This window comes from Raphanus sativus, chromosome 8 (genome assembly GCF_000801105.2).
Source record: "Raphanus sativus cultivar WK10039 chromosome 8, ASM80110v3, whole genome shotgun sequence".
NCBI classification, from domain to species: Eukaryota; Viridiplantae; Streptophyta; class Magnoliopsida; order Brassicales; family Brassicaceae; genus Raphanus; species Raphanus sativus.
This window is the reverse complement of record NC_079518.1, coordinates 470970-483518: the sequence shown is the minus strand read 5'-3', so window position 1 is coordinate 483518 and position 12549 is coordinate 470970. Positions and strand designations below refer to the sequence as shown.

Below are 12549 nucleotides of genomic sequence, written 5' to 3'. Positions count from 1 at the left end.
ATAAAATATAATCTGGAAACCACAAAACTGAAAAGAAATAATGCATGAATTTAAGGTCACAGTAAGTTATGAGGTAACTTCAACAAAAACACACTAGAACATAAGATAATCTGCAATGTCGGACGACCAGAAGAAAACCTAAGATTTAACAAAACTGAAAAGAAATTATGCATGAATTTTAAGGTCACAGGAAGTTGTGAATTCTCTTGGCTGATGTCAAAGTGTTCGATAGGAGCATGTCTGATTCCAGTAGTCCCTCGCTACCAACATCAGTTATGATAGCTGATGCAACTTCGCAAGCCTCCTCGTAGCAAATGTCTCCGACCCATCGAAAGCCATAACGAGCATTTCGGTCCTGCAGTTCATAGTTTATATGAATGTCTCATAATTGTGACCTAAATCAATATGAGTGCATTTTCGACGAAAAAAGCTTACTCGAACATAACTAATCCCAACATCGACGATGACTGCTCCCGGTTTTATCCAGCTTCCTCTGACCATGTTTGGTTTACCAACGGCAGAGATTATGATGTCAGCTTGTCTTGTAATGTCTTGAGGGTTCTTGGTTTTTGAATGGATAATGGTAACAGTTGCATCTTCTCTCTATAGCCATAGACAAAATAATCAAAAAGACCATCCAAAACTATCATTTCAAAAAGGACAATAATATTATATTACCTGCAGTAATAGAGCAGCTGGCATACCAAAAGTGTTACTCCTGCCGATAACAACAGCTCTCTTTCCTTTGATCTCAATGTTGTTCCGATGTAACAGCTCGATGCATGCTTTTGGAGTCTGTGGAAGGAAAAAGGGTTCCCTTCCGCGCATAGCAAGCAGTCCAATATTTAATGGATGAAATCCCTTGATGTCTTTCTCTATACTAACCGCATTTAATATCTTGTGCTCATCCATATGCTGCGCGGTATACATATAATTAAAACCCATATCACTATACTTCTCTACTAATGTGAATGGTCGAGAGAGCAATATATACCGTTGGTAGAGGCAACTCAACAAGGATGCCATGGACACAAGGATCATCGTTGAAGCTTGAGACACATTCCAACGTCTTCTCTTCTGTCGTATCTTCGGCTAGATGAACTACAAATGATCTGATGCCAACAAATCCACAAGATACCCAATAAGATTTGGAGAGTTTTGTGTCCCCAACATGGAGTACTGCTAATCCAGGAACCATGCCAATTGATTCCTGTTGATAAGCTTGAAAGATTAGCTTAAGATATAAGCTATCCTAATCCTAATGTTGTTATGAAAGTCTATCATGTAATGGGATTAGGAAATATTGTAAGTGTTATCTTTAGTAGGTTTAGGAAGTTGTCTTAGCCTATATAAAGCATTGTAAGTTGTAAGGAATAATCACGGATTGTGTGATTGTTTGAGAGCTTAGTTTTGAGTGATTTTCTAAGCTATTGAAAGTGGTGAATAAGAAACCTTGTTTCTTATACTTGTGTTCTTGAGTTCTTGAGTTCTATAATTGGTATCAGAGCCATAAGGAAACTTGACCTTTGATTACGAGATCTAATATTCATCATGGGAGATATAAAAGAAGTGAAGAACGAAGTCGAGCTGAGCAACAAAGATGTCGGATCTTCAAACATCAAACTTCCGATGCTTAACGCTACTAACTATACTGTCTGGGCTATGAAGATGACAATTGTTCTCAAAGTTAATGATGTCTGGGAAACCATTGAAGATGGAAGCAAACATGTGAAGAAAAATTACATGGCTATAGCACTAATATTTCAATCTATTCCAGAAGCTCTAACCTTGCAAGTAGGTAATCTAGACACAGCTAAAGCTGTTTGGGAAGCAATAAAATCAAGGCATGTAGGAGCAGAACGAGTAAGGGAAGCACGCTTGAGCACTCTGATGACAGAATTTGAGAAACTTAAGATGAAGGAAGGAGACAGTATCGATAGCTTCGTGGGCAAGTTAACTGAAATCTCTTCAAAGTGTGCGTCACTTGGCGAGACTATAGATGAACCTAAACTTGTGAAACGTTTCTTAAAAGGTTTACCTAGAAAAAGGTATATCTTTATAGTTGCCTCCATTGAGCAGATGCTAAATCTTAATGAGACTAGCTTTGAAGACATAATCGGAAGGTTGAAAGCATATGAGGAAAGAATAAACGAAGAAGATGAAGAAGAACAGAGTGATGATCGAGGAAAACTTATGTACGCCAGTAATGAGCAATATCAAGAAAACTATGGAAGAGGAAGAGGACGTGGCACACGAGGAGTTTCAAGAGGAGGAAGAGGCCGAGGTCGAACTGGATATCATGCCCAAAGAGAGGCTTACAAACAGGGTCAGTACGGAGCAAAAGATAAAAGCCACATTACCTGTTTCTCTTGTGACAAAACTGGTCACTACGCCTCTGAGTGTCCCGATGCAAAACTGAAGTTACAAGAAACTGTGGAGAAGAAAGAAGATGATACACAAGTGGCAGATGATTTATTAATGCATGAGCTAGTATACTTGAATGAGAAGAAGGTGAAACCGAGTGTGTTCGAAAACGAAGAAGATATGGAAAACGTGTGGTACCTTGACAATGGAGCTAGTAACCACATGAGTGGAAATCGAAGATTGTTTCACGTATTGGATGACAATATCACAGTAGTAGTGCGCTTTGGGGATGACTCTCGGATCGATATAAGAGGAAAAGGATCAGTTAGGTTTATCTTAACTAATGGCGAGAAGAAAACTCTGACTAATGTGTATTACATACCTGGTTTGAGAAGCAACATTGTTAGCTTAGGCCAAGCTACAGAGAGTGGGTGCGAGATAAGGATGAAGGACGATATATTGACATTACTGGATAAGAAAGGAGCATTGATCATCAAAACGGCAAGAGCTAAGAACCGACTCTACAAAGTTGTGTTGCAGACTGATACGATTGACTGCTTACATGCTGAAACATCTAATGAATCATCAAGATGGCACGCTAGAATGGGTCATGTTAACTCTGAGACGATGAAGAGAATGATAAGTAAAGAGTTGGTCACTGGATTACCGAATATAACAGTAAAACATGAGACTTGTGTGTCGTGTTTGCTTGGGAAGCAATCAAGGAAACCTTTTCCTCAGACTACTTCTTTTCGAGCAACAAGACCCCTTGAACTAGTGCACGGTGATCTATGTGGCCCTATTACTCCTCGGACTGCAGGACAGAAACGATACGTGTTCGTACTAATCGACGACTTCTCTAGATACATGTGGACCATATTACTCACAGAGAAAAGTGAAGCTTTTATGAAGTTTAAAGCTTTCAAGGAAACTGCAGAACGAGAAACTCAAATGAAAATAAATGTCTTCCGATCAGACAGAGGAGGTGAATTCTGCTCTCACGAGTTTGATAACTACTGTAAGAAGCATGGGATTAACAGACACACGACAGCACCATACTCTCCACAACAAAACGGAGTTGTTGAGCGACGAAATCGTACTTTGCTCGAGATGACAAGAAGCCTTCTGAAACACATGGGAGTACCTAATGAGTTTTGGGGAGAAGCTGTTAGACACGCTACATATTTGATTAACCGGATTGCAACTAGATCTTTGCACGAACAGACTCCATACGAAACCTTAAGAAACAAGAAACCGAATGTTGCTCATCTTAAGGTATTTGGTTGTGTCTGTTATGCAAGAACAGAGGTGGCTGGAAGAAAGAAGCTTGATGACCGTTCAAGGATCCTTGTACACTTAGGAACCGAACCTGGTTCTAAAGCGTACCGGTTATTGGATCCTTTAACCAAGAAAATAGTTGTGAGTCGTGATGTGCAATTCGACGAGGAAAAACGATGGAACTGGAACGATAAAGATAACGCAAGACCAGAACAGAGTTCGTTTGACTTAATACCAGTAAAGGGTATTTACGATCAAACACGAGATGAAAGAGAGAATGAAGTAGTCGAAGTGGAAGCTTTGGATGACGAAGAAGACAACTCTGTTCTGGACGAAGAAGACGACTCTGTTTCAGAAACAGAGCAAGGTAACGTGAGAAGATCAACCCGAGTAAGCACAAAGCCCACTTATTTGGAGGATTATGTCTTGATAGCGGAAGTGGAGAGTGAGAGACTGCTCATGGTTATTAACAATGAACCATGGGACTATAGCGAAGCAAAGAGACACAAAGTATGGATAGATGCATGCGTAGAGGAGCTAAAGTCAATCGAGAAGAACAGAACATGGGAGCTAGTTGATTTGCCGAAAGGATTTAAAGCCATTGGACTCAAGTGGGTGTTCAAGGTTAAGAGGAATGCCGATGGAAGCATAAGCAAGTTCAAAGCACGTCTAGTAGCTAAAGGATATGTTCAAAGACACGGTATTGACTATGATGAAGTCTTCGCACCGGTAGCTCGTATCGAGACAATTCGTTTGATTATTGCTATTGCTGCATCAAGAGAATGGGAGATTCATCATCTCGATGTAAAGACTGCTTTCTTACATGGAGAACTGAGAGAAGAAGTGTACGTTTCACAGCCTGAAGGTTTTGAAGTCAAAGGAAAAGAGCATATGGTTTACAAATTGCATAAAGCGTTGTATGGTCTTAAACAAGCTCCGAGAGCATGGAATGTCAAGCTGAACCGAATCCTTCACGATCTTGGTTTCACTCGTTGCTACAAGGAGCCATCACTTTACCGAAAACAAGAGAAGAATGATCTTCTACTTGTATGTGTCTATGTCGATGACTTACTAGTTACAGGTTCGTCAATGCGATTGATCAAGGTGTTTAAGAATGAGATGGCACTAAAGTTCGAGATGAGCGATCTTGGAAGACTAACGTACTATCTAGGCATTGAGGTTTGTCAAACAAACAAAGGTATCGTGCTGTCTCAAGATGGCTATGCTAGGAAGATACTCGAAGAAGTTGGAATGCAGAACTGCAACTCTACTCTCATACCGATGGAAGTAAACACGAAGCTTGGAAAGTCACCAGAGGAGAAAACTATTGATGAAACAGAGTATAGAAGAACCATCGGCTGTCTCAGATATCTGCTACACACGAGGCCAGATCTATCATATGCAGTGGGAGTGTTGAGCAGATACATGAAAGAGCCTAAGGAGTCTCATGGAGCCGCACTTAAAGTCGTACTAAGATACTTGAAAGGGTCTACTTCTCTTGGTCTATGTTTTGCGAAACAAGAAGAACAGAAACTGATTGGTTTTAGTGATAGTTCTCATAACGTGGATGTTGATGATGGCAAGAGCACAACAGGGCACATTTTTTATTTCGGAAACAGCCCTATAACGTGGTGTTCTCAGAAGCAAGAGATTGTGGCGTTGAGTTCTTGTGAAGCAGAGTTTATGGCTGCTACTGAAGCTGCTAAACAGGCTATCTGGCTCCAAGAACTCTTAAGTGAGGTTATGGGAGATGAATGCACGAAGGTTGTGTTACGAGTAGACAACAAATCCGCAATTGCCTTATCTAAAAATCCGGTGTTCCATGGTCGAAGTAAGCACATCCACCGAAGGTTTCATTTTATTAGAGAGTGCATTGAAAACGAGCAAATAGAAGTAGAGTATGTTTCAGGCAATGAGCAGAGAGCCGACATTCTCACTAAGTCTCTTAGTCGAGTTCGGTTCAAGGAGTTAAGAGAGTTGATTGGAGTGCAAGTGGTATGTGAAGAATATGTCAAGCTTAAGAGGGAGAATGTTGATAAGCTTGAAAGATTAGCTTAAGATATAAGCTATCCTAATCCTAATGTTGTTATGAAAGTCTATCATGTAATGGGATTAGGAAATATTGTAAGTGTTATCTTTAGTAGGTTTAGGAAGTTGTCTTAGCCTATATAAAGCATTGTAAGTTGTAAGGAATAATCACGGATTGTGTGATTGTTTGAGAGCTTAGTTTTGAGTGATTTTCTAAGCTATTGAAAGTGGTGAATAAGAAACCTTGTTTCTTATACTTGTGTTCTTGAGTTCTTGAGTTCTATAATTCCTTCATTCTTGAGACTTCCGTTCTGATCTCATGCATGATGTCTACTGCAATCTTCCCTTTATCAATTACCATAGCTGCATCAGCTGAACATAAAAGAGAAGAAAAGGAAATCTTATTAGGATAAATGAAATTTGTGCTAATTAAAAAGAACAGTGTTAAAAGTTCTTACAAGAGGAGCCACGGGCGCAGTACTGCACGGGCGGACACAGCTGTCCTTAAGCAGAGATGGCGGGGGATGATGGCTCCTTTTTGGATGAGAACCGACTGCCTGAAGGAGGTACAACCCATCAACGATCTCATGATATTGGCTTCCATCAGCTTTAGGGTTTAACAAAAACAATAAAATAGAACTTTTCCATATATTTATCTCCAATTTATAAAGGGCACTAATTTCTTAGCTTCTAAAAAAGGTGCCACATCAACTAAAATTTATCACAACCAATCAAATTGCCATATCATCTTAATTAAACATGTTATCTTACTTAGGAAAAATCAGTCAAATCTCAATTACACTATTTTCCCCAACGCCGCCAAACACAGCAATTTATAGAATGGCTTACAAGCAAGGTAGGTTGGCTTTCTGTCTTTGTTTGCGAGGCAAGGTAGGTTCTGAATAGTTAGCTATATTATATTATCTTGTGTCGCAAGTAAAAAGATCGGCTGAATCTACTTTATTGGCAGATTAGGATTTTTTTTGTTTTTACTTTTTGACGGCGAAGATGATAAACTTGTAGACGGTGGTTAACAGAGTCCTCAAGAGTTAGGTTTTTATTGGAGAAGATTCATATATATGTGCAATTGTTTGGTGAATGACGACTATTGAATTTAGCTTAGACTGATCATGGGCAAAGTCGAATAAAACATTTGTTTCTGGTATCTAATTGTTTGAAAAAAATTATATAAACATAAGTATTCAAATTCATAATTTTTTTTATTTATTAAAATTCTTAATAAATGGTTATATGACCCAAAATTTCAGGAATGGTTATAGACTTATAGACAAACCATTTACCCTCAAGAGCAGCTTTTAAACGTACTTTCTCATATATTTTTGGTATGCTAGAAATTTTGAGATTGCATTAAAACCTATGAAGATCTTTGACTTGGTTGGAACATGCATTCGGGAATATGTTGTGCATACATCATTTTAGCAAAAAAATAATAAAAATTCTTCTGCATGGAACGTAAAAAACAAATTGTCTTAAAGAACTAGCTAAATGGAAACGAGGTTCCAAATTAAAGGTGATAATTCTAATCTGTACAACTTCTCTTAAGTGCAGTATATTGAGATTCAATTTCTCACGAGATTTTACCTATCGATTGCAAAGGAAAGGGATCGGTCATCACCCTAGTCTCGGATACTCTTAGTAACCCCTGGTACACTGCTGGATGAGTTGCGGGAAGTATATAAACGCGAGTTAGAAAATTTATATTGAGGAGCTCCGTAGCATCCTTGGATCCTCCAGCAGACGATCTTCTTCGGAGAGATTCGTACTGGTAAAGTGGTCTCTCTTCATTTATGTTTCGGGTCTCTGATTTCGATTTCACCCTTTGTGTTTTGAGGTTTTGTCTCTCTTTTTTCTTTGATTAGGGACCGACCGATCGACCAAGGCTTTTCGAGCAAACAGGTTTTTGTATTTGATTTTCTAGTTTTTTTATATTTATGGTTCTATGGTAAGAACAGAGCTCAAGTTTCTGTTTGATTCTCGACCGCTTAATGATTTGATTGGCGTGGTAATATTTGCATGTGAGTTTTAATTACCTAGTGTTGAATGGAAGTGAGCTTATCTATGTGGATGGGCTGTGTATAGTTTCTGAAATATTATATGAAATTTGTCAGCTTTTATGCTGATATGAAAGGCTTATTTCTAATACTTCATTTCTAGAAAGGATGGTAATGTTTTGGATGGAGGTGATGTTAACTATGTTTTAGAAACTCTGAAGTGATTTTTGATGAAAGTTTTTTTGCTTTATGCTGATATGAACTCATTTTTAACATTTCATTTGTGTAAAGAAAGGTTGTGCTGGATACAACTGACTTTAGCTTCTCTGCCGTATAGTAATAATTCAGTTACATTTCTATTAGCTTTATATCAGATCTGGAAATAGCTGCAAGTTAGCTTGGGTATTGCAGTCTGGGTGGATTATCCACCGTGGATAGCTTGTGTTTTTTTAAAAAAAAAAAATCAAGTGTTAGTAGGAACTGTTTGTGTGCTTTAGGTTTTGGTGTGATTATAAAAATCAGTTCTGGACTTGCTTCTACTTTGTTCCTTCTCCGAGTTTGATATCTTGAATCATTGGAAAGGCTCCATAAAAAATTTGGTCATAGAATCTTTGTTGAGAACAATATGTTTAGTTTAAGTGTTTGCTTCTTTGTTTGTTTCTGACGTTTTGAATCTTAGTGAATTCAGTTTTTAATTGTCAAGAACTTTTTCTTCTTTCAGAAATGGACTACGACAATAAAGGATGCCAAAGCCCACCCGAAGGTCCAAAGCTATGCATCAACAACAGCGGTTTCTTCGGAAGCGACGCCACAATGAACATGTGTTCCAAGTGTCACAAAACTATGTTGTTTCAACAGGAACAGGGTGCTAAGCTTGCATCTGCACTGTCTGGATCACCCAGCAACATCCTAAAGGAAACCTTCACTGCTGCGTTGGTTGATGCTGAAACCAAAACCACCGAGCCAATAGCTGTCTCTGTACATCCATCCTCTGTCGTCGAAGAGGTAGTAGCACCAGAAGAAGCTGCAGCAAAACCAAAGGAAGGACCAAGCCGATGTACTACTTGCAACAAACGGGTTGGTTTATGAGGTACGTGGTGATAAATCATTGTTCTGCGCTTGGATAGACTAAAGTACCATCTGATTTGTGATCCATATAAAACTCATTCACATCCGTGCAAATGTCCTCAGGTCAACTCTTTAGTGAATCTTCCTGGCCTTGATGGACATCGAGCATCTCGAGTCTACCTGTAATGGTTTGAGCTGTATTGAACCGAGTAAACATTGAGGTAATTGCAGATATTTTCTTTCATGTATTTGCTTATTGTTTGTTACAAGGATACATCTTGGTTGTTCTCTGCATCGAGTACAAGGTTAGAGCGACAGTATCTGGTTTCTGGTCTGTGTTACTTTGGACTACGCAAACGGTCCTCAACACTACAAGACTTGTCTGTAGATAGAAAGAGGACAAGAAAATAAACTAAAAAAGTTTGGGAGGCGTTCTCTTACATCAACTAAATAATATTGAATGTGATAAATAATTAAACACCTAGGCTACATAAACAACTATGACCACTAGTTCTGCAATCAAATCGATTGGCTACCTAGTTCTGTAAAAGCTTTGGATGATACAAACACTAGCCAACGTGCTTCAACAAGGGAGGTTCACTTCAGGCATGACCAACAATGTTGCAGTGGAAAGAGAAAGATGACCCTCATTCAACGATCTCCCCTTCCTCTAGTCCATCAGTGTTCAAATCAGTAGTAGTAGCTAGACTTTGGAGATTGCAGTTATCATCAGAATCAAACCCCTTTGCAAACTCACATTCAAAGTTGAAGTAATCACCAGGGTTCAACTCCGGGAAGAGATCAGAGTATGTGTCTATTAACCCTTGCTCAAACTCCAGCTCCATGTCATCATCAGGATGTGCATTTTTGCTAACCCCACCCTCACCCTTGCTGCCCTCTGAGCGGTTATAGTTTATTTGTTTGATAAGATCAAGAACCTCTGGCTCAAAGGAGTCAATGTCGTCTCCTTCTTCTTCTATTTCCTCTTCTCGTGTGGTTGCACCTTCTGCCTGGCTATAGTACTTAGGCTCCGGTGTCGTTTTCTCACGGTCAAAGTCTCTGATAACTTCAAAGTCATAGGTGTGCGAAGGAAGATAAACATGGATCACCGGGTACTCTAAGATAGTTACTTGAGCAAGCTGTTGCCTCAAAGAAGCCTTGATGTCCAGCTCCTTGTAAGGAACCTTTACACCCTGCAACCAAGGGGAGAAAAAGTTTAAAATGGTGGTAAGAAAAGATTTAACACAACAATGCAATATGTGGTAATATCAAAAACCTTGGGGTACTTGCGAATAAAAAGCTTGAGGGAATCAAGATCCACGTCACAAAAAGGCTTGAGCTTGTGAATCCAAGGGCCTGGCTTAAGATGATTCTCTATCACAGAGCAGAGGCTTGTATCTTCACCAACACTGTGATGGATTGTTAAAGCATTAATAGTGAAACAAATACGAAACTTTCAAGACGAAGAGGATACTAACCCATGATCAACAAGAACCACATCTGTAGAGTGAAACCGCCACTCAACTGTCCAATGAATGCACTTTCTCCTAAAAGCATAAGAACCAGATTGGTTCAAAAACTAAAGACTAAGAATCCATCAAAAGCAAAAATCTTAGAGAATATAAAATCATTTACCGGTTATCGAATCGGGTCTGGTTCTTATCCCTCTTCAACATCCCACCAGGGAGAAGCCACAGCTTAGTTCCGCGGCCATCAGCAGCAGACTTAAGGCTCCGAAGATCAAAGGGTAACTTAAAGTAAGGGTTCTTAGCATAAAGAAACCTAAAGTTAGGGTTGTTTTTACATAACTGTTGTCTCCTTCTCAGAGCAGACTCCGCCACTCTCTTCGTCTCCTCCAGCATATTGTAGTCTATGCATTTAAAAATCAAAACTTTCACTAACAATCAAAATAGTAAACTTTGAATGTGATTATTACCAGAGAGGAGGAGATTGTCGTCGAACTTGGAGAGGGGAACGAAGTCGGTGAGTTTCCTTTTTCCGGTACAACCTGTTCGCTTCTTGTGAGCTTTGACACAGGGAAGGCCGCACGATCGAATTGAACATCCTGGGCATTTGTACTTCCATGGATTCGACTTGCACTCCCCGCAGACTTTGTCGTCATCCGTTGGTTTTTGTGCGGATTCGACGTTGTTCATCGTAAAAAAGGTTCGGTTTTTTTATTTTATTTTTGAGGTGGGAGAGGATTTGTCTCAAACTGAGTCAACTTCTTTAGGGTTTATTATCTTATCTGAGAGAAGATGTATGTTTTCAAAATTACATTTTAGTCCCTATATTTATAATTTCTTACGAAATACATCCCACACCTTTTAGAATTAATACTTGATCCAGATAAGTTGGATTTACACTTTAGATTTTTGGTTATATAAATTTATTTATTTTTAAATAGATTTTAAATTATATGTAAAAATTAAGATACAATGAATAATTTTTTATTTAATCTTTAATTTAATAATATTTATGTATATATTTCAAATTATAATCTTGGAACTATTTTTATTTTGGTTACTTTGTTAGATATATAATTTTCAAAACATAAATCTAAATAACATTCCTAAAATTTGTAATATTAAAAAGAAATATATTTATAAATTTTCAATATTAAATAGAAATATATGAGTTATTAATATATTTTCATAATTATGTCAAAATAAATATATATAGAAAGTTAATATTAATGATGATATATGAATTTATAACCATTGTCATATTTAAAAAGTCTTACCAAAATTATAAATTTATATAAGGAAAATTGCACATTTCATAATTAAATTAATGTCATATCATATTTTTTTGTAAGTCATGTCATTTTTTGTTGAAGTTAAATGTGATGATGTCATGAGTCAAATTATTTCACAAATAATATATAGAGGATAACCGAATCATGTCAATCGAAACTGGATTGTTTTTATGCTATGTGTCAAGTCAATTAAGTTTGAAATATTTAGAGAAAATAAAAACTACTGTGAACTTTGGGTAGAATTGTAGAAATTCAAGTTTTGGAGAAGAAAAGCTTTGCTCAATGAGGTAGATTGATTCTGATTGTATGTCATGACTACGTGGACGGACCTACATACATCTCATTGTTAATCGACACCACAGAACAAAAAAATCTCAAGAATGTTATTGTTTGCTTGACTGCCCACGGTAATAAAGTTTGAGTTAGCGCTTGATACTTGGTAGGGAGTAGTTGTAAGAGCAAAATTTGAGCAATTACTTCTCTTATCAGAAAAAAAACTTTTAACAGTACTGTAAGAGCTCGCACATTAATGGAGTTAGGTAGAATATTCAATTATGGATTATGTTATATCTTCAAAAAGACTTTTCACAATTAAACCAAAGTCAATTGACGATATAGCCAAAAAAAAGGACTACCATGAACGTTAGGTAACAAGGGAATGTTGATTGGTTGAAGCATTGTAGGAATCCAAAATCAGTGAGGTAGAAGTTCAAGCTTGCACTTGCTAGGAAGCTGTAAGAGCAAACATTGAAGACAGAAAAAAAAATATGAAGTCTGCGCTACTATTCTGGTCCCATTTCTCACTACTACTTGTCTTGATTCTTGCTTCAGCTAATCTCACCACTTCGATATCTTCTTGTCGAAGCCACTGCAGAAACATCTCGATACCCTATCCTTTCTGGATCGGAAAGGGTTGCTACCTCAACGAATAGTTTACAATTCAATACAACAATTCCACTTTCAGAGACCGTGTACCCTATCTACCAAAGATTAACAAAGAAGTTGTGAACATCTCTCTGCCGGAACCAACTAGTAGTGATG

General features: G+C 38.0%; 3 protein-coding genes across 3 annotated transcripts; 1 reads left to right on the top strand and 2 right to left on the bottom strand.

The window, feature by feature from the left end:
- Positions 1 to 28: 28 nt before the first annotated feature.
- Positions 29 to 1216, bottom strand: LOC130498741 (bifunctional protein FolD 4, chloroplastic-like; the record flags this gene model as incomplete). Its single annotated transcript, XM_056992304.1, has 4 exons — positions 29 to 355; positions 436 to 603; positions 679 to 915; positions 995 to 1216. Coding segments are annotated over 4 exons (798 nt in total), but the record flags the coding sequence as incomplete, so codon positions are not given.
- Positions 1217 to 6351: 5135 nt separating this feature from the next.
- Positions 6352 to 9134, top strand: LOC108818878 (zinc finger A20 and AN1 domain-containing stress-associated protein 2-like). Its single transcript, XM_018591826.2, has 5 exons — positions 6352 to 6526; positions 7240 to 7456; positions 7551 to 7587; positions 8404 to 8772; positions 8874 to 9134. Exon 4 carries the CDS (start codon positions 8406 to 8408, stop codon positions 8769 to 8771), a length of 366 nt encoding a protein of 121 aa, XP_018447328.1. The 5' UTR covers positions 6352 to 6526; positions 7240 to 7456; positions 7551 to 7587; positions 8404 to 8405; the 3' UTR covers position 8772; positions 8874 to 9134.
- Positions 9135 to 9145: 11 nt separating this feature from the next.
- On the bottom strand, positions 9146 to 10981 carry LOC130499196 (uncharacterized). The gene is made up of 5 exons (XM_056993191.1): positions 10687 to 10981; positions 10386 to 10620; positions 10229 to 10297; positions 10027 to 10159; positions 9146 to 9943 (listed from the first exon to the last, which is right to left on the bottom strand). The coding sequence occupies exons 1-5, from the start codon at positions 10904 to 10906 to the stop codon at positions 9398 to 9400; spliced, it is 1203 nt and encodes a 400-aa protein (XP_056849171.1). The 5' UTR covers positions 10907 to 10981; the 3' UTR covers positions 9146 to 9397.
- Positions 10982 to 12549: the final 1568 nt, after the last annotated feature.